Here is a 22,623-nt window from a genome sequence, read left to right on the forward strand (position 1 = left end):
ACAGAGTTGGTTATATGTGCGGTAGTTTCGCGCATTCTGTTAAAGCCACCTAATAGATTACTGAATGACGATTCGCACACGAGTGCGCGCACCGAACGCGTAGGTTAATGTGTTCTATCAAAAATCATATCGCAGGCGTGGTCATTCACTGAAAATCTTAGGAGCAGTTTATTTTGTCATCTGGAGCTGTCTCCGCATGATAAAATGTGGAGAGGAGGGGAAGGGAGTAGGGGAGAAAAATCTACCTTGTGGAGGTCTATGCGTATCCTTTCCTCTCCTTTATGTGGACTCTCGGGCCACAGGTGATAGCTCGAGCCGTAGTTGGGGCTGTCTTTGCTGCTGTTGCTGCCGGTAGTCGCGGACGAGTTCCCCGCGTATGCCTGTTGTGTTACCGGGGGGGTTACGCGGGAGTCGCGGTTGTTTGGCTGGTCGCTCTGCGCGGTGATCCTCCCAGACTTATTGCGGTCTTGTTCACAGTGCTGCGGACGCTGGGGACAGAGCCCCAGTGCGCCTTGCTGCCGCTGCTGCCGCTGCTGCTGCTCTTGCTGTTGCAGCAGTGGAGCCCGATGAGTCCTACATAGCTCTCCTGAGTCGCTGGCGCAGTAGTTGATAGGCAAGCTGCTCCCCACCAGTAGCTGTTGCTGCGCTCGTAATTGTGGGATCTGTTGCTGCTGCTGCTGCTGCTGCAGGTCCTGAGTCTGAAACTCGAATGCTCTCCTAGCCTCGGTTGACTCGCATACATTTAAAGAGCGCCCTTTCTGTGAGTTTGCACGGATTTCTTCAGGGGAGGGGTCTTTCTGCTGGAGTCTTAAATAACAGTGCTGCTGCTGATGCTGTTGCTGCTGCTGATGCTGTTGCTGCTGCTGCTGTTGCTGCAACAACTGCCTGTGGTCTCGGTGCCCTCCTGCTCCTCCTCCTCCTCCCCTGCAGCGTTCCACGATGCTTGCCTGTTGGTAATTACTGGCACTCCTTCGGAGACGATCCCCCCTCTTAGATTCCCGGGAAAAGAGCAGAGAGGAAGAGGACGACGTTGGTGGCGGCGGAATAGGCGGCGGAATAGGCGGGGAGGGATGAGGTGGGAGAGGCTGGAAAGGATGGGACTGGTTTTGAGACAAGCTCGCCTCCTGCTCTGAAAAACTGCAGTGGCAGCTCGGAAAAACGGGCTGCTTCTCTGACTGCGGCGGCGGAGGCTGCTGCTGCTGCAGCTGAGAGCCGGCCGGGGCCCAGGGATCCTGGTGCAGGTGTGCCGGCTGCCCGGTGTTAGGTTCACTGACTCGGTGTGAAGGTCGCTGGGCGGTGTCGTAGCTCGCCAGAGGTAGAGGGTCGCCGCTGTGAACAGGTCTCCGAGAGGGCTGGCTCAGACAGGGGAGCTCCTGGAGGCTCTGGCGATGAGCGGCGGTGGTAGAAGTGCGATCTCGGTGGTGAGAAGAGGGCGGGGGCGGCAGGCTGAAAACAGGCGCGACTTGGTCTCGGCTCTGCTTGCTGTTTCCTCGGTTTTCGTCGGGGATTTGGTGCTGATGGACAGCTCCCGCGTACCGATGCCGCATCCCCTTGATCGCCTCGTCTCGCTGTGGTTGCTCCTTTGCCGTGCAGAGCTCCGACACCCGTTCATTGCGATCAATCCCAGCAGAATAGGACCGACTTGTATCATTGGTAGGTTTGACCAAGACCTGCCTTAAAACGTCACTATACAGCCAAAACACCGCCTTCGACTCAATATCGGTCCATTCCCTGCCATGCGCACAGGTTGCAGCAGATCGATCACTCCCGAGTGTTAAAGATTGGCCTATTACAGGAGCGGGACTATGCAAGAAAGGTGTTTAAATCCCGCACACTGACGGGTCGATCATGTTAAGCCACTGCGGACCTAATGCATCGAGTTTGTCAGTGTTGCCATAACCGCCTTGTATAATCAGAAATCACTTTTTTACTGCTACGTCACCCATATCCAACATGCCCACATACATCCCGAGCGTCACTAAAATTTATGACCAACTCTGCATGATTGCCTTGTTCGTAAAGTATCCGCATGTTTAAGGGAAAAACACGACGGCAACAATTTGTGTCTGTTTGCACATCACATTTCCACTTGTTGGTCCATGGAAAGCACATAAAATCAACAGGCGTGTAGCCGATTACCTCATGCTATACAGCACAAGCTTTGCAGTATGGAATTTAATAATTCATGTGCATAGTTTTTGTATTACCAGGCAGAAATATTAAGAATGGGTGCTGCATTCAGAGCCCGCAGTCACCTCTCGCAGGCTGCCGTGTGTGACGCGCAGCTCGCAGCTGTTGCATGCTCTCACTAAGACATTGTACAAGCTTCACTGTCACAGCTGTGAGGGGATCGGTTAGATGGAGACAGAGAGAGGGGCTGGGCGCAGACGGCGTTGGTGCTGGAGGAGTTAGGACACGCATTTCTAAAATAGCCTATACTTGCCGGGGTGTCAAGTGGCCAGAGGACTGTCCGTCAAATATCTGTTAGTGCCATGCAGCTGTGAGGATTACTCATCCAATAATAGACAACTTGAAGTACATAAGTTCAGATATATGTATATTTTTAAAGTCTGCCTATTTAAAATAGCCATATGTAGAGAAAAAAAAGTATTCTACACGTCAATACTTGTAAAACCCTGTTGGCCAGCTGTGCTGTAAAGGAGGGATAGTAATACAAAGAGAGATTTCATTAAAAAAAAATTTAATTGTTGGAAAATACCCCTTTGATTTAGTAGGACCATTACATTTTGTTGCTTTGGTTGGAATTTATTATAGAACTGAGGTCTATTAAGTAAGTACATGGATTTTCTTCTGCAGCACGTTTAAAGCTTCTCCTTCAGAGGAGCACATAAAAATAGAGTAGCAATAAATTGCAGCATGGGAATGCATTGGGGATTAATCAGTAGAAATAAATGATTTCAGAGAAAACAAACCCATCGGGCCAACGTGCTTTAATGAAGGCCACTTGCACAGGTGTTGTGCTTTTAAAAGCAGAATCACTGTTTGTCTTGAACCCCTGATTGTGAAACTTCTCGACATTTGATGGTCAGACATTAGAAGTCTTGGTGCAGAATAGTGATAAGAAATAATAGATCAAAGACTGAAACTGTTCTAGGAGTAAGATATGCCTTTTACAGGACTTTGATCCTATATGCTGTGTGGAAATCTGTCTATTAAATTTGTTTCCTATTGTCCCAGGTAAACAGATTGCTTTAGAGTTGTGTCTGTTCAACTGATTTGTGTTGTAAATCTGGGATTCTACAAGGGTGGAGGGATGTTTTCCTTTCTTTCTTTTCTCTTTTGCTTGTTATGCCCCTCTGTGACCCATATTTTCTTTGTAGAGGCAGCAGCAACTTTTTTGGCAGCTTTGAGAATTATTCATCCAATAATAGAAAACTTGCTAAAAAAAAAAAAAGTTCTCATAGATTTTTTAAGTCTGTCTATTAAAAATACTCCCCTGAAGAGTTAAAGGGTGTTCTACTGTATAGTACTGTATAAATTTACCAGCCAATTTGTTGTGGACACCCATTCAAGTGCTTGTTAACATGAATATCTAACAAGCCAATCACATGTAGACGACCTGCTGAAATTTAAAGCGAGCATCAGAATGGAAGAGAAAAGTGATGTAAGTGACTCTGAAGTGCTGATCTGTGTGGGATTTCCCCACACAAACATCTCTAGGGTTTACAGCCAATGCTAAAAAAAATAAAAAATAAGAAAAACAGACTGCAATGAGCAGCAGTTCTCTGGGTGAAATGACTTGTTGAGAGCAGACAATCGAAATTATCCAGAAGAGTATCTCTGAATAACACATTGAACCTCCAAGCAGATCAGCTACAACACCTGAAGACCACATCTAATGAGATGCTTAGAATCAGGAACTGAGGCTACAGTTCATAAGGGCTTGCTGAAATTGCATAACAAAAGACTGAAAACACTGTTGCCAGCCTCAGTTTGTCCTGTACAGTTTGGATGGCAGGGTCGGAATTTGGATTAATCAAATTGAAAGCCTGGATCCGCCCTGTCCTAATGGTTCAGGCTGGCAGTGATGGTGAAATGGTGTGAGGGATATTTTCTTGGAACATTGGGCTCCTTAGTACCAAGTCAACATCATTTAAACACCACAACCTACCTGAGTATTGTTACTGAATATATCAATCCCTTCTGACCACATCTCCTCTGATGGCTGCTTCCAGCAGGATAAATCTCCATGTCACAAAGCTCAGATAATTTTAAATTGGTTTCTTGAACATGACATTGAGTTCACTGTATTCAAATGGCCTCCACAGTCACTAGATCTCAATCCAACAGAGCACATTTGGGATGTGGTGGAACAGGAAATTTTAATCTTGGATGTGCAGCTGACAAATCTGCAGCAACTGTGCGATGCCAATCTGTGGAGCAAAATGAGGATGCTTCCAGCATCTTATTGAATCTATGTCATGGAGAATATAGACAAGTCTTAATGCATTTATTAGGTACACTAGCAAGGTGTACCTAATAAAGTGACCAGTGAATGTATGTGTACATTGAAAATGGTCTTCACAGGGAATTGTTGAATTGAATCAGGCCTGTGGGCTTTGTCCACTTCACAGTCAGTATGCAAAGAGGGTGAGTGAACCTTTTCACTGTGTGGACATGTGACTGTTGTATTGAAAAAGACTTCTGCATGCTTTTGTAGTTTCATGGTCTGATGGCTAGTATGTAAAAGTGTAGGCACAAACAACTCAAACACAGCATTTTAGCCAAGAGAGAGAAGCGGAGACTGAGCCAAAGAGACAGGAGAGGATAGAGGATGGAGATGAAGACGCAGCCAACTTTTACATCATACATTAACCATTCTTAATAAGTAATAATCCTTCCCTTAAAGCTGGCTCAGCCATTTGAAGGTTTGATGGGTCCGAAGACTGCAGAGGTGGCACACTTTGCCTAACAACTGGAAGAAAGCTGTGGTACACTCTGTTTTATAGCTATGTCTATGTACTGCAGGAATTTGGAGTAGAGCTCTGGCCAAGGCTGCATTAGAAACCTGAGCATTTTCATTAAGTAATTGGTCGCTGTGACCTGTGTGAGTTCCTAAGCAAGATGGAGTTTCATTTGCTAGTTTGGGAAGCAATGTTACTGCTTCCACGTGAATAATTAAACCAAACTTTACAACTGCTGGACACACACAAACACCCATCCACCAACCAGCCACACATGCCAAAACCCACACTTTATATCTCAGTTTTCCTTTTTTTTCTCCCTTCCTCCTGGTCCAGACCTGCAAAACAGCATATTGTGTGTCCTCGTCTCTGTCGGGTGCTGTAGGGAGACACTGTGACACTAAAATGGTAGAGGAGGAAACATGGAAGAGGCCAGTGGCTGCAGCATGTAACACAGGAAGTAGATAAGAAACCTGTAATTACAGAGAAAGAGAAAACCAACCAGGGTGAAGCGGAGAGATGTGTAAGAATTTGTGTGTGCGTGAGAGAGAGGAAGAAACTGATAGTGTGTGCATCTGTGAGAGAAACTGGACAGAGAGAGAGAGAGAGAGAGAGAGAGAGAGAGAGATATCTAAAAGAGCAGGTGCACCAACACAGAACAGATCAAAAGAGTTCAATTGAAAAGAAGAGGAAAACAAAAAATGCGCTGTACTGTGACATAAACCAAAAAATGATTATACACAGGTACAGAGATTAGCCATTAGCAAAACACAGAAAACATCCACACTGAAAGACCTGTTTCTAATGTTCTTTGCATCTCACTATGTTTGGTGTAATATATCCAATAGCATTTATTTAATATTAATGTGACAAGCTTTACATTTACAGTATTAGGTAAACTGATGTGACTTTGACTGAAGTGTTTGGCACGACTTGCTCAGAGACACTTTAATTGAGCACATGTGGGGTTTCAAACCAGAGTCCAGCTCCTTGTTACCAGCTGCGACACTATAGCAGGTATTGTTTTCAGCTTGTGTGTCTGTGTTTGGTGTTTGTGTGTGTATATGTGTACTTGTGTCATCACTGCAAAACAGCACTCTGCTCCTGGTGACGTTTACTGTAACGTGAACTAACCTAAAGGTGGTTTTAACTGCTTTAGCATAAAGTACATCTACGAGGGGCTGATTATGCACACCAAAATGGTTTGTACAACAAAGCTGAAGACAAATGGACATCACATCCTCTGTCATAAACTGTCATAAACAGAGGGAGATGCAGCAACTGTTTGAAAAGATTTTATGGAAAAAGCCTTGAAAAAAACAAAAATTCTTCGCTCCTATACCAGCGTAAATGTGGAGGTATGGTCTGAGTGAGGACACTTGATGTGCACCCTATTGAAAAAAAAAAGCAAAGAAAAAAGGAGAGAAATCACACTGAAGGAAGTCAGCTGTTAATGGAGTTCTTTCAAAATAAAGGTACAACTAACAGGTTACGAATAGTTTAGCTAAGAGCAGTTTAGGCTAAGGTTTGCTATATAAAGCTTAGCAATACTAACATCAAATAGCATTAAGCTTAACTGTATGTTGGACCAGTGGTTCAGAGAACCAGAGAAGAAGAAAGAAGTAGGCCTGTGTTGGACTAGTGGTTCTCAACTGGTGTACAAAGAGGTAAACGAGGCATTTTGAGGTACATTTTAGGGTAATGAGATAGCATATTAAAACAGTACAATGACAATGCTTCCTTAACTTTAGATAAATGGGTGTAGGTTGATGGCAATGGATACCTGTGTGCACTCTCACAAAAGCTTTCATGCATTACTAAATCATCCAGAATATTCACAGCAGCACCAGACGTGCTGTATGTGGCCCGTTTAACTTTTGTGTTCCATAATATTAAAAACAGTAATAGAAAACGGATGTTAGACCAATTCACATCTCATAAAGCTGATTTAATCTGATGAATGTTAACTTATTTCTATTAGGCTAATTTAACTTTAATGTTAGACCTTCATAAAAAAAAATGTTTTGAGACTTACCTAAACTTTCATCAGTTATCATGAATATAATTACATTATTTAAAATTAGTGCGGTGTGCCTTAATGATCAGGTGTCACCACTGTTGTGTCTTAGCACCAAAACAAAACCGTGTAGCAGATAATGAGCAAAAATATATGATACAGACTACACATTCTGCACGCTGTGAAATCAGGGCTGAAATGGAGGAGATTTTAAACTGTCCAGAGTTATGGACATTTCATAGAGGCCAAAACGGAGAGAAAACGATGCGTTTTCAAACGAAAACGCATTAGTGTGGACGTAGCCTCAGGGAGGAGCAGCCATCTGCCACACCTGGTTGGAGGTGAGACGAGGAAGACCATGCAAGAGACACGCTGTGGTAGAGGACCCAATCAGGGTGATACTATGAGGTCTTTAAAAGATAAGATGAGGCCTGATTGTTCAAGACTTAAAAAAAAAAACAAAGAGAAAAAAGCCAAAATCTCATTTCAGCGTGCACACCTTACAGTGGATGGCAATACTGTAACAATGAGACTTTATTTATCTTCCTCTTATACCTTACATGCATTGAATAATTTTTCTTGCAACCTTTTGCCACTCGTGAAATTCTGACAGATTGTCATAAATCTGGGAAAAATGTGGATTAGTTGTTATTTAACAGTGTAGTCTGATTCTTGTCATTGCTCTCTTGTTCTGCACAGAGGCCTTACCACCAATTGAAATCCAAATTAGTCACTCAAGTAATTGCAAATCAATAATATTGCAGCAAGCTTCGTCAGTGGTGTAATTTTGAGAATAAAAAGTGATTCTGCATCCTAAATGACCAAAAACTCATCAAAGTCGCCAACAGTAAAAACAAAAATTGCACTGCAGAATTTTCATGTTACTGTGACAATTAGGGAAACACACACACGCACACCTCTCTATCAACACAGATTAGGCAATTTAAGAGAACACCAACTTTGAAGTAAAACGAGTGCACGAAATATAAAGGTAAAGGTCTCCACCAAAGATCTAAAATAAAGTTACACTTTAATTCATTGCTTTTAGGGTATGGCTTAGTGAGAAAACCCTTTTTTTCCTTTTATATTTCAAATAGCAGTCGTAAATGACTTTATCACTGCACAAGCACATCGGAAGGCTGTTATAAAGACAAAGCTTATAGTAAATATCATATGTAAACAATGTCATTAAGTTAAACAAAGGTTTCCAAATCACTTCTTTCCACATCAACTTCTCCACATTGTTACTTTTTTCCATTATAATGGCTGAGTGTATGGGAGCCATCTTGATATTCACTGCATGTTATTTCTATGGCTGTCATCTCACTCTAAAACTACTTACTGGGACAATGCCTCAAAGCCAGACTTTGGTGCAGTGGAAGCAAAAGTAGGCCTTTATACAGTGACCAGTGAATAATGTGACACATATTCTGCGGGACCAGTGCAGCTTGCCTGTGCTAATGCTGATATGCTCCACACATGATGAACTACCTGCGATCCCAGAGATAAAAAAAAAAAAAAAGAAAGAGTCGTGACTCAGTTCAGCTGCAGCATTAACACGCTCGTGGTGCAGTTAGTGTGAGATGATACCAAGGGGCAGGCTCGACACAGCGCGTCTGCACTCAAAAAAATGAATGAGGTGGATTGTTCAGTGTATATTAATTATTTATTTTCATTTTACTTAAAATATATGTTTTTGTTAAGTTAACATATGTTTTTCTAATCAAGTCTACGTAATTGTGTCTATTATTCAACGTACATAATACTAATGTGTTACTTGATCGCATAACATTTAAGTTAAGTCAATTAGGATCGATATACCTTGTATATCCACAAGGTGGCAGTAATGCAAAAACAGTTGTAATGAAACCGCGCAGAACAAGAAGGTTTCACGGCTTGTGCCTGCTCATGCGCAAGACTTCAAATTTAACTGAAAAAGGCTGTTTTGGCGCCAAGCTACTGTTTCTTTGAGAGGTAAGACCACTTTTTTCTTTGACTATGTTGTGTAGTATCTATATGTCCAGCATGGTTATATTTTGCGTTTGTCTTACAATACATGTTATATCGTTTGCGTGCGCTTGTTTTACATTAGTTTTACTGGGTCCTGGACATGCTTATTTTGTGGACTGTGTAAGAAACATTTTTATTGTTTTTTGTTTTATTAAGGGATTAGCTACAGGGGTTCATGGGGTTATTCTTTCAAGGGGTTATTTTTCCATTTGCTTTCTTGGGATTCCTTTTCTGTAATCCGAGAGTCGGAAATATCGAATAGGATAGCAAGGATAGCATAAAGTGACATTTAAAATCCAAAAAGTCAAGGGCGAAAGCCACTGTGACACCATTGTTCTGCTCTATCAGTAATCTGTATTATGTAAAAATGGTCTGTAAATACAGCATGTTTCCTAGCGGAGTTATACATATCAATGTAGTTATAAATTACAGTTTGTGAAAGTACACACTTAATTTTTTTAATAAAATTATTCAAGACATATGAGTGGACAGACAATGGAGGTCGACAGACCTGGTGATAATTGCTTCTATAGAAAGTTAGCACATGGCAGTGTCAATCTCTTGCTTTTCTTCTGAGTAGTATTTTATTTAGTTGTAATTCAAACAATAATTTGCTTCTTGAAATTAAGTAATGAATTTCTTGTTTTACTTTATAAATCTCAGATCCTGCCTTTACCTGCTCCCTCCTATACTGATGTGGTGTATGTGGTACTGCTGAGCTTGTATGTGGTATGTGAACTGTTATACTTTTAAAAACAAAACTGTTTTATAAGTTAAGTTTTCTTTTGTGACCCATCCCATGCCCCTGTTATTTCTTCTCCACATCTGAACCATGGTAAAGGTTGCAGTTCAAGGGCCTGAGGCATGAAATTCTTTTCAGATCAGCTGTGATCAATATTTTTTGGAACTTGATAAATAACAATAAAAGCTGTAATGGCTCCATTAGCATTTTGTGTAAATGTTTGTGTTAAAATTATAGCTTTAATGAGGTCTTACTACATTAGTTTTAGTTTGTATATGTGTACATATAGTATGTATATTTACAGTACAGTATGTTGTGTTTGTTGACATATTTTCAGGTGGAAGCAGAATATGTGAGGATTACTACTGCTGCACATGTTCCAAGGCTTTTTACACAACTTGACCAATACACTGACCAGCTCATAAAAGTCTTCAAGAAAAAAGGAGGCGTTGCAGGGAAGAAAATTAGACAAACTTTGGCCTCAGCCACACAGGTGCGTTATTCTGTTGGTAGCAAAATATTATGGCTAATAAGATCATTTTCAAATTTAAACAGCTAGTGTATGGTAGCTGCACAGTGCACTTACATTTATATTAAGCAAGACAAAGTTTGGTACTCAAAACGTTGGAAAATTTAAATTACCTAAACATATGTAAAATCTGATCCCTTGATTTAGGTTAAACCAGAAGTGAATGTTTTTATGTTATGTTTTGAATGCAAAAAAGATGATGTATTAGTTTGTCTTTACCTCCATTATGGACATATATAATGTGGTGGAAACCCTGCCCAACAGGTTAACTATTCATGTCCATGTGATGATTAGTTGGTCTTGTGTACATGTCTATCTGTGCAGTGGATATGTCATTCATTTTGCGTATAATGTGAGTTTCTGTCATCCTAAAGTATTTCTGTTTTCTCTTCCTGTATCTCTGCCACTCTCTACAGAAGGAAAGTATTGAAAAGGGGAGGGAGTGTGTCCTCAGGGCACTACCTTTTTACCTGAATGAAGACCCAAGCATCCTCTTCAAAGAATAATTGGTTGGTAATTTTAGTTTAGTTTTTTATCTGTATTAAACCAAATTTTGAATAACTAATGTTGTTGCATGTTGTTGTTGTTGTAATTTGCATGGAACCTGTTTAAATGTTTTGGGAAATCTTCTTGTATACCCAAACTATTTATATTTATCGTTGAATCTGTAGTCTGAAATAGTGGCACACTGGGGTGCATGTTCCTAATATTGTGTTTACGTCATTAAAGGGTAGCTTTGGCCCTTTTTCTTTCTTTTTTTAAAACTGGATGCCATTTTTCTATGTTTTTGTGTCTAAGCTACAGCTGTTCAGAGGGAGCTGGAACAAATTACCCTTGCTATCTTTACCATTGAAAGAGCTGATGCCAGCACTCCTCCAGCCGATGTGGGTATAACCATCTAGTGTGTCCTGCATGACCTGGAAGACCTGGCCTCTGCATGTGCACTCTTAATGGGTGGGATATATGCACTGAATCTCAGTTAACCTCAAGACTGAAAGCTTTCTTTGAAGTACTTCAGAAGCTCTTCCTTCATCTGTATGTCAGCAGACTCTTGACCAAGGTACAGTTGCTCAAGAATACACTGAATGAATAAGCCAACCTTTAATTTGGATGATGAATGTTCTGTCAGATGGACAGAAGTTTTTCGGAGGCTGAATGGGAATAAAATGGTAATTTGTAAATGACAGATAACGGGAAAATTACATTTAAGAGAAATTTAGAACATTTTGAAAAGTTTGTAAACTACTACAATTTGAGAGATTTTACTGTTGTGGGGGGCTAGTAAGAGACAATCAAAAGTATTGAGATTTAAAGGATTTAATTGAGAGATGATACTGCACCAGAAATGTTGAAGGGTGGTGTGTATATTAGCGTTCAAGGCATATTGTTATGAGGTGGAAATATGTTCATATTCAGTTTGTGTTACATTGTGTGCATTGTAAAGGTAATTGCAATACATACTAAAAATAAGGGTAAGTTAGGAGGTTGATCTGATATCCTCGTGTTGGTGTTGTTCCCAGATCATCATACTAAATGTTGTTCCAGGATCAACATTGCAAGTGACCAATCAGAATGTTGTGACGTCATACTTTTGCGACTTCGGGAAAAACCGGCGTAAAACAAAAAACTGTACTTAAGCTGCGTGAAACCGCCTCTGTCCGCCGATCAACTGACCCTAACCCTAACCGTAACCCTTTAATAAACAGTAAGCAGAATTGATATTGTCCTTGCAACATTGGAATTTCATAAATGCACGAATGGCTTGGCGCGCAAAAGAATAACGTCACAACAATGTGACAACATTTTCATGATGGTCTGGGAACAACACCAACACGAGGATATCAGATCATCCAAGTTGGGAATGCAGGATGAATGTATATTTTGTGGACTTTTAAAGACGAACAATTGTTTCCATGTTAAAATGTTTACATCTGAAGTTTTTTGCCCAAACACTAGTAAAATAAATGTTGACAGTGGCAAGTGTTAAATGGTTACTGCTGTGCTGTTGCAAAAAAACTGAACGCTGACAAGCTGTTTTATTGTTAGACCATAATGTTGGCATGTTTTGTTAAAGTTTTATTTGGGATGGTGATGTAATTTTCTTTGATTGCTAATATCAGTGGACTATTTATTATTATTATTGTTGTTGTTGTTGTTGTTGTTGTTGTTACATAAATTTTTTTTAAATTGTGGCTGTTGAGGTGGACACTTCACTTTGCATTGTTAAAGGAAAGCACTTCATTGGCATTGTGTTACTGGACTGACCCTAAGCAATCATTGCAAATAGCAACTTTGCTATCCATTTTAGACACTAAAAGAAAAAAAACACTCACAGACCTTACTAGCATCACATGTGCATAACTCAAGTGTCATCTTATCAATGTGTTATGTGATCTTCAATGCGTTTTTTTTTCTCTCTTCTATTTCTGGTAGATACAGACATTTAATTTAAAGTCTTGATGTTGCAGCTGTCTACATACTGTTAATTACTAACCCTAATGAGCTGTTGTGTTTTATTTTGGACTGGGTTTACACAAATGCTCACTGAATGTGTTGGCAATAAAAGAAATTTTAAAAAATAAGTTGGATGTACTTAATTCATTTGTGTGGAACCTGTTGACAAAATAGATTTATGTAAAACTAATTAATAAAGCACAAGGTGGCTGAAAATATAATATTTGAATTAATCTAACTTAAATTTAACATTTTACTGCCACAAATAAGAAATGTGTTGAAGTAACTAATCTAAACTATCTAACCTGAAAATATATCATCTTTGTTCATACAACATAACTTGATTTAGTTAGTCTTAAATATGTCTTGTTAATCTTAAGTAGTTTTTTTTTAAATTAGATGAACTAAAGATTTTTGCTTTAAACTAACATAATTCAATTTCGTGGAACCTGTTGACAAAATAATTTTAATTAAAGTCAACGTTTCATTTTTTTGAGTGTGGGAGATACAGGCTGCCAGCCGCGGCAGTGGCGGTGGAAGGGCCCCGTGCCCAATGGTGGAATTTATCTCTGACAACTAAGATCATTAGTCAGATTTGCTCCACCACTCAAATGACTAAGCAGCTTTGCTATCATTCAGGAGGAGGCAGGTACCGGAAGAGTCATTGTTAAATATCAGCTGACATGTTTGCATCCCACTGTCCCATAAATGAGCGGAGAGTCCTGCAAGGCGGACAACTGTGATGAAGTGTTTTCTATTACTGCCACGGAAAGGGCCAAGGCACAAGGAATGATGGAGTGGCCCATGCAGGCAGCAGCTGGAATGAACAGACATGCCAGGTACCATCCGAGATGAGATGGGATCCCATTTAAGGAATTGAATAAAGGAATACCACATCCAGGGTGGAGAGACAGAAGAATGAGGGTTCTCATCCACCTCCAGAATATAACCCAGAAGCCAATTAGTCCCCTTGAGCCACAAAAAAACAAACAAAACAAAACACACACACATATACGTTCAGTGAGTAACACGTTGATATAACCGTTTCTATTGATTTAGTGTAGTATTATATTTGCTATAGTGTGTAATGTTGACATTATGAGTAGCAAAAAACCTTTTTATTTTAGTAAGATGACAACTAGACACAGCAAAATCCTCGCATGAATGTGACACCTACTGCCCTTTAGCTTGTTTATCTCCGCCTGAGACGTTATCACATTTGCTTTAAAGTGCTGTACGTCATACAACTTTTACATCTGATCAAGGTGTGGCCGTGTTAATGCAGTAATGACAGAAGTGTCACTGGACTTTGCCTGACGCCGGGTCCGCGTGACGTCTTCTCGGCTCACAAAAACCAAACACCTGCCCCGCATTTTCTGGTCTGGCCTTTGCAGGAGCACTGGGCCATCACCCTCTTTTCACAGAGCACAGCATTGCCACCGCACTAAATAGAGCAGTTGACGATGAGGGGAAGTGAAAGAGAACAAAGAGAAAGATAGAAAAACACAGGGCAAGGTCCATTTATAATGCAGCCCGGTGTGTGTGTGTGTGTGTGTGTGTGTGTGTGTGCTCCTGCATAGGTGTAAAGCTAGTTAAGGCATGATATTTAATTGTGTGTGTGTGCGCGCACGTTCCAAACATGTGCGACTGGACGTGTGTTTGTGCATCAGTGTGTTCTTGTGAACAGATGTGCACACTGGTGCACCACAGTGTGGGCGGATGGGACCAGCGTCTGACTAGAGAGGCTCACTTTGTCCAGTTGTAAAATATGGTGATGAGAGATAGAGAGGCGAAAGCTCATCACTAATGCAAAGGTTCAAAGACTTGGTCCCTGTCTCATCATCAGAGCCGCAACAAACACAAAGGAGATGACCAACTGACCCCCCCACCACCACTCCATATTATCCACAGCAGGAGGAGATGGACTGTGCACTACTCTGTGAAAGGCTCATCTTATGAAACCTACCTTTAGAACACACACTTAATGCCACCTAATGTAAGGACAGAAAATTGTAAATAATAGCGCACACGTGCAGCATTGCATTATCTAATGCAAGAGGATATACCGTTAAATCCCACTCTGCACACCAGTGAGAAAGAAACTGTCCATTCCTAGTTACTCAGTATAGGTGTGTGGCAGATAGAAAGCTTCAGCTCTGCAAATAAAAAAAAGAAAGGGGGGGGTCATGCACTACTGCTGCAAGGTGTGAAAATGCAAATAAAGGGAGACCCTGCAATTGGAATTTCATCCTGCAATCTTTTCAAACCCCGTCCTTTTGAACTGATGCTGATGGGAAAGAGAATGAGCAGGAAGGCAAAGAAATAAGGAATACCAGGAAAGAAGGGGAGGACGTACCTTTTATTTGATAGAGATTGCACAGGAGCTCTCCTTGGAAGACACATCAACGATGATTATAAATGACAGAAAGAAAATCAATAGTCTCCTGCTAAGAATAGGGGCTCCCCCAGTCATTGCCGTCTCCTGTCGCGTGTAGCATGGAATGGAAACGGAGGAAACACGTTGTGAAATTTTGCAAGCAGCTTATTGTTACAGCTGCTGGCTGCTCTCGTTTCTTTGCGCCTTGGTATTTTCCCCTCTTCCAACTGTTTGTGCGCTCACAAAACGCGGCTTCTGCTACGGAAAGTGTCCCCCTCTTCTTCTTTTTTTTTTGAAGAAAAAAAAAACTGATTTATTTTACTTTTTTTTTTTTTGCCTTGAGTGCTCAGTGAAAGCTCATTCCCATTCTCCGAGTCACGAAATTAATTATAAGGAGGGACGTTTTAATAGGATTTAGAGAGGGATCGATACCATTTGGACTTTTTTTTTTATCAATTCAAGGCGATGAAATAATATCTGACACGGTGTGGGTCTCGTGGATAAAAACAGAGATGTGAGCCGGGGCAAATCATGAAATGTGCTGGATGGGGACTGATGTGTGTGTGTGTGGGGGGGGAGGGGGGTGACCTTGTGTGAGCTGACTCCCCCACCCGCCCCACACCTCCTCCTCCTCCTCCTTCTTCTGAATTGATGCGGGGATTCCTGGTGCTATTTTTAGCCTCTCGGTCGTGGAGAGCCGTGCGTGGGAGGAGAGAGAGCGAGAGGGAGAGAAGAGGCAGCGGGAAGAGGAAGAGGAGCAGCGGGTGGATGAGAAAGAGGGAGAGATGGAAGAAGGAGAAGAGAGGAGAAAGAGGTGAGAGGGGGGTATTTGCATGGAGGGGGGGAGGGGGGGGTTCCCATGCGGACTTCAACTGCAGCAGCATCCACACACAAAGCTCCACGCTGTGAGGGCTCTGAATCGTGACCAGACAGCCAGGAAAAAACAGAAAAGGGAGCGCCGTGTCCCGTCCCCCCCCCCCCCCCCCCCCCCCCAAACACACACACACGGACACACACAGAGAGAGAGAGAGATTTCTCTTTGATTGTAATTATTTTTCATTTATATTTTAGTTTTGCTTTTTTTTTTTTTTCAAACACCAGCCTTAAATTAGGTCTTTGAGAAAGATGGAGGAAGAGAAACCGCGCAGAGGTGCATGACATTACATGAGAGTGATGTGAGAATGATCAGCTACAGTGCACGGTAATAAATGCAATATTTAAAAAATATACAGAAATAAATACTTTAATACTTAATCACATTATTGTCATTTTAATTCAATCTAAAATTACTGGATGAGATTAAAGTCTCAGCTGTGTGATGTTGTATCAGAGGCAGGTGTTCTGCTTTAAAAAGGGGAATTTAAACTGAGCAAACCTTTGCATCTGATTGTGTTTTATCCCAACATTTAAACTTGGTCACACCACTAAAGATTTCTATTTAATTCTTCGATTTATTTCACTCCTGTAATTGCAGCTGAACTCAGCATTTGGCTTTGACGGGAAAATTATGTGCAATTTTCCTTCAGTAACAAAAAAAAAGGGGGGGGGGGGGGCATTAATACACACCATTAATAGCCTCAGCTCTTGCGTTTCTATACAGCACGAACCCAGCAAATTAAGTCATACAATTAGCCGCACAGACTGAAATCACGAGGAGAGGAGAGGAGAGGGACGCTTGGCATATGGAGAGAGGTTTTATTATTTATCACCAGAGGACTATTTTTAGCTCGCGCTGCGCTGTGTTGGCGTCGCGGTGTTTCCGGGCACGTTGTTGGCAGGCTTCCCCGTCACCCGTAGGTCACACGGTGGGGAGATCCATACATGCCATACTGCAATGAAGGGGGGATTAAAAAAAACATGCAAACGTCACAGAGAGGACTCCTGCTCAGCCTGCCAGCTTCATCGCAGGCGTGCAAATACTGACAGAAACAAAAGCAGGCACCTTCACCGGGGTAGGAATGCGTCAAGGAAGAAAGAGTAAATCAAGTAGACTCTTGGGCAAAACAGCTTTTTAAATACAGTAAAGCTCTTCTTTTATTTAATGTTATTATTTCCAAAATGGCCTTCAAAAACAATACTCAGTAAATAGTCACTAATATTGCTTTTATATGGCAGAACAATAAGCTGCAGGCAAGTTTTTTGGCATGTGAGGTAGAATTCAAGTATGATGCATTAATGACAATTTTCAGTTTTCTTTCCCTATTTTTATGCCATTTTTTTGCATCTTTTGCGTGCTGTGGAACCACCTGAATAGATGTGGGCTGGTGAACTTAGTGTAAAAGGAATCGATGGAGTTTCTACAAAGGAGAAACTGGACAAACATTTATGAGAAAAGTGCATTTAAGGTTGAACGCATCCACCTAAACTGGGAAGCAAAGAGGACGAATGCATGCAGTGAACAATAAAATGAATTATATAAAGCAAAAAGACAAAGAGAGAGAACAATGGAGGTAGTGAGGAATGAAAACAGGGTTGCCTGATTGAGGGGGAGGACGGTGGAGGGACAGGGGAGCAAGACAGATAGAGTGCATTAGGAATGATTGGAGAGGAGCGATACAGAGAGAGGAGTGGATGGGGTACATTCAGATGTTCTGGATGATAATTCTGCCTTGTGTCGAAATGAAAAAATCCTGATGCTATCTGGATGCTGGAAAAAGCTGCCCCCCCTTCCTAGGAAGAGAGTAAAGCCACTTAAGATATAGCATCTCTTCACTACCAAAGTTGTCCCCAAGGCATGGAGTGGTTGCAGGCCTGTGCTTGCTGCCTGTTGCACTGTCTGCCCTCCATCTATTCTGCATGGATGTCTGGATTTCTGCCACCCAGCCTGCCTGAATGTCTTCTTATCCGTCAGTCTCCATGCGTCTGTCTGTCACTGTCTGGCCAGCTGTTTGTCCATTCTGTGTATTATTTGTATTCCACGTGTATCTCCGTGGTCCAGCTTTTCTCCGTTTCCTCTCTGACAGACTCCCTCCCTCTCACGTCTGTCTGCATGTTGACGCTAGGTGCCTCTGTCTATTTGAATACCTCCATTTTGCTGGACGTCTTCGCTGCTCACTGCCTGCTGCATGCCAGGCGGCCTGTCTGCTTCAACGCCTCGTTGCCTCCCCTCGGCTTCAGGAAAAAAGACGAAGCTGCTGCCACACCCAAAAACAACATTAGGCCTACTTTGTTGGTCACGATCTAACCTTTAATTTGTGAATTTACAGCTTAACAGCTCTGTATGTGTATATTTGAGTAACTGTGGCTAATTTAAAATGGAGCTGAGGGAAATGCAGAACAATGACACAGACACAGTCCTAATTAAGGAATTAAAGCAGCTTAGGTTTATTACGTGACAAGGTCCATTCATCTGAGAGTTTAACCGTGCACCTTGAATTTGCTGTTCAGGGTGCAGTTTGAAACTGACCTCATGTTCATGGTCTTTATGCATGGTGAAATATCAGCCATTAACAGCATTGTTTTTAACCTTCAAGGGACCTTCAGCTGTATTTTTTCACCGATTCCTTGAGGCTACAGAGTATTTTTGCACGCAATTGCTAAACTGGTGAGACAGCCACATCTAGCTTTTGTGAAACTAAATTTATTCATTGATTTTTGCTGCTTATAAAAAGAAAAATATCCATTTTGATAAAGGGGCATTTTGGAGGATTTCAGTTAGTGATTTGAAACTAAATTTGCAAGCGTTGTAGCTCAATCAAATCACCGTGGAGAAAACAACCCATCAAAACGTAGTCGTGACAGCTAGTAAAGCAGATATTTATAACTGTTACGTAAGTTATGATGCTGCTTTTAATAGAAGTGACGACTGTTAAAAAACAGACAACATCTGGCAAAAGAAATGTCATAAGTTTTAGTTTTCTGCCATTAACCTCTATCTGGTCAACATCACTGCCGTGTAGTTTCTGCCCTCTGCTTACTTTTAAAGTCAGATTACAGTAAAAGACCAAGTCTGCATTAAAATGCTATTTTACAGTCTATCTAGTGTAATTAATAGCAACAGTTTCTTACTGTAAAACGTCTTTGGCTCAGTGTGCCATATGTATAAAGATACTACTTAGTGTTCCTAATGTTATTTCCATTAAACAGTTCATTACTTTAATATGTAACATGGAGCTACAAAACCTCACACCTGCACCCAGAATTCAGTTTCACATCTTTCTTAAAATTATGACAAGGTATCAGTTTTGTCTATATTCCCCTGCTCGTTGCGATGGATGGTTACAGGAATGCTGCTGTGTTGATGTGATTAATCACCACAGGTGTCTATTCTCAGGTGCACAAACACAGGAAACTACATAACGCATGCACGTCTATCAAACTCTAAACACCAAATTTGAGCTGAAAGAGTCGTCACAGCTTTTCCAAATATAGATTTAAATTAAAATGTTTACATTCCTGTCAGTTTGTGCACAAAGAAAAAAGCTGTGTACATCCAGAGCATCAATTATATCCAGATGATTTTTACAAATAATGCCACGTAACTGAAGAAAAATTATTTTAGTTTTACAGCAATTTGTTAAATGGTAAGACAGAGTCAGCAGGTGTTTGATTTAATGCCTTGGCTTTAATGAGGGCGTGCTGCACACAGCAAAATACTTACTTAGACTGGACGTAAAACAGTAGCGAATCCTTGTTTTTGGATGGTGCTGGAGCTTCTTCCAGACTGCTGTGTTTTGGATCTGATGCTGTTTGTTCTTAATGGGCCAGACAGATGTGGTTGCTATCCATCAGGCCACATCTTCCATGTGTCACTAACAGTCTATTTCCCCGTGGTGCTGCCTCTCTTTAAAATGTGTCACTTTATTGTTCTGATTTCTCTTTCTTCTCCTGGGAGTGGAATATGATTTCACAGAACATTAAGTGGATGGGATCTAGGGGAATAGAGTAGGGACCGGGGATGGGAATGGCGGTGGGAATGGCGGTGGCAATGGCGTAGAGCATCGGTGATCTGGCCTAATTAAGCCCTCTCCCCATTTCCCTCCTACCCCCCTTCCTCCTCCACCTTTACTCCCACCCAGCAGTCCCTACTCCCTGTGCCTACCCCCCGTGCTCTCTGATAGCTTGGTGACTTTCACCGTGGAGTGTGAAGGACAAAGGAGTACTTCTTAAATCGTAATCCGCCTGACTTTGGGAGAAAAAGGATTAGTCTAGCAGTAGCCTGATTCAGTATCCTGTGTCTGTGTAACCCACATGTCAAGTACAAAGATGAAGAAAGGGTAAATGAAAATATATTAAGACATCAGAGCAACTAAGGTTAAACTTTAATGCAACCTAGTCTTTGTGGACTGAAATTATACCAGGCTATGAAGCCACAGATAGCACAGCACTGCATCCAGACACTTTCACCTTAAATGCTGTGGAATGCAATCTTCTGTTATCACTTGATAATGATGCTTCCTCCCTAAGCTATATTAGGGTTTATATAGGCTACATTTCATATGAAGGCATGACCTCATATTATTTTAATAGCACTGACCCAGGTATCATTGAGTGGCGCCAGGTGGATCCAGGCTAACCTTGTTTCACCCATGGCTGGCGCAATTAGTAGCTAATCATCTCCTGTCATTAAAATCATAGGACTCTGCCAAAAAGGGAAGACCCACAGAGGTCACGCAGGGACGAAAGCCCTATATACAAAGCACATGCTTTGAACGCACAATTCAAACGAGGAACAATTGTGAGGGGCGGAGGAAGGGAATGCATTGTCAGAAGGAGGGAGGAAGTCCTGCAGCTACAACACATGCCCCCTCCTTCGCATCGGGCACGAGGCAAGTGTAGGATGATTGATAGCGGTGCCAAGACAACATCTCGTCAGGGGCCCAGTGCACAAGGGTGCCTAGCAGAGCAATGATGGACGAGCCTGTAGACCCTACATAAAAATCGAACCCGGCATATATAACACATTCCCAGCTCCCTTTCTTAACCTGTAATGTATCGTGATAGAAATTTGTTTCGCAGTCCATTGCCACAGACAGTGATGGATGCCAAAAAGAAAGAGAGGGAAAAGGGGAAGAGGAGAGAGAGGACATCAGGCGCTGGGGTGTGAATGTGTTGTGTGCATGTGCTGAGATAAACCGAAGGAATCACTGAGAATCTCTCATACCTTTTGCTGCTGTACACTTTATATACATATATATACAAATCTGCATAGACTAAGAAAAGTGAGCGCAGGTGTGCAGTCATCTATTCACACAGAGGTTCAAATAAATTAATAGTAAGGCTAATCTTACATTTTTAGCACATGATAGACGCATGTATTTGTGGTTAAATCTTCAGTCTGATAGCCCGGTTTCAGCTAAAATTCATGAGTGTTGAGTATTTGTTTATCCAATAACATGCACTAAGTTTATGGTTGACTGATGACAGAAGCTAAAATCTGAGGTTGAGTGATCCTGCTGATACCAACCAATATTAGGCTGCCTTGCCGAATATTCTGGTAAACTTATATTCAACCAAAGAGACGTATCCAAGTAGCTGTATTTAACTGCTGAATCTGATTGGATTGTCTCAATTTTGATTCAGGGAAAGCCCTGATTGGTAACTTCTTTAGTGAATTACTATGTCTAATTGGGGAGCCAGTGCTCATGTGGTAGAGTGGGTTGTTATCTTTGCTATTGCATGGTTGCTGGTTTGATCTCCAGCCTCTAGCACACGTCTAAGTGTTCTTGCAGACATCGAGCCCAAGTGCCCTTGACCCGATGGCAGGCCAGTCTCTTGTAGAGTGTGCATGTGGTAAAATGCTTTTGCTATCATCTAATATTATGAGAGAACATTCAACACATCACCTCGCCCTCTGTGCTGGGACTGAGTTTGTGCTACTTAGAAATAGTCAAGTGATTAAAGTAAAGGCCTTCTGTGGGAATTGTCATGTGTGCACTATATATGAGAACACATGAGACCCATATGCATGCTTGAAACACACACAGTGCACGTGTGCTGCTGCTACATGACCCATCATCACATCTCAGGCTCTCCCAAACCCACACACACCCACACACTGTGATTTCTTTTATGTGCAAAACGCTTGCAATTAACACAAATGTGTTCATATTTATGTTTTAAATGAATAATTTTACATTTAGACTTAAATATACTTAAATACTTAAATATTACTTTAAGTACTTAAATATTATTTTCTTGTGTTTATTGTGTTTATTAATCATATTAATCAATCATTTGATTAGAAATAACCACTAGATACTCTGTATTGATGCAGGTGGCACCCCTCTGCCTCCTTGCACATGCCTACCCATGTGTTGTGTTGCTTATGCCTTCTTTAACGCAGACTCACATACCTGCCTGTGCACAGAACACCGACCACCACGGTGCATTGTTAGCCGATCAAATTGACTTGTCGTCACGAATCTCCCAGTAGCTGATGAATTTTAGATGGGAGCAGATAATACCTCGACAGAGGAGGCCTCCCCCCACCAAGGCAAGAGAGGCTGCGCACTCAGCAGTGAAGCGCTGCCCACTGAGACCAAACCCCGGCTGCTGAAAGATTCCCTTGCAGTTGCGTGCTGTATAATTGTGGGTGGATTTCATGTAACTCGGAGAGCTAGAGGAAGT

The 22,623-nt window shown here is 41.6% G+C and overlaps 1 protein-coding gene and 1 long non-coding RNA gene across 3 annotated transcripts in view; one reads left to right on the plus strand and one right to left on the minus strand.

Moving 5' to 3' along the window:
• kcnn1a (potassium intermediate/small conductance calcium-activated channel, subfamily N, member 1a) overlaps positions 1–1,608 on the minus strand; it is a 66,154-nt gene extending 64,546 nt beyond the window's left edge. The window contains exon 1 of the mRNA XM_080907932.1: positions 246–1,608. Within this exon, the coding sequence (XP_080764058.1) occupies positions 246–1,547 (1,302 nt within the window). The 5' untranslated portion in view covers positions 1,548–1,608. The remainder of the gene's footprint in view (positions 1–245) is intronic.
• Positions 1,609–8,560: 6,952 nt separating this feature from the next.
• On the plus strand, positions 8,561–12,736 carry LOC308383308. 2 transcript variants are annotated; one of them, XR_013969117.1, is made up of 5 exons: positions 8,561–8,916; positions 9,616–9,681; positions 10,032–10,187; positions 10,640–10,732; positions 11,022–12,736. It is a non-coding gene; the product is annotated as an uncharacterized lncRNA (long non-coding RNA). The 2 variants fall into 2 exon arrangements; XR_013969118.1 differs by lacking the exon at positions 8,561–8,916 and having other exon boundaries at positions 8,994–9,681; positions 11,022–12,733.
• Positions 12,737–22,623: the final 9,887 nt, after the last annotated feature.

Source organism: Rhamphochromis sp. 'chilingali' (assembly GCF_963969265.1).
Source record: "Rhamphochromis sp. 'chilingali' genome assembly, chromosome: 16".
NCBI classification, from domain to species: domain Eukaryota; kingdom Metazoa; phylum Chordata; class Actinopteri; order Cichliformes; family Cichlidae; genus Rhamphochromis; species Rhamphochromis sp. 'chilingali'.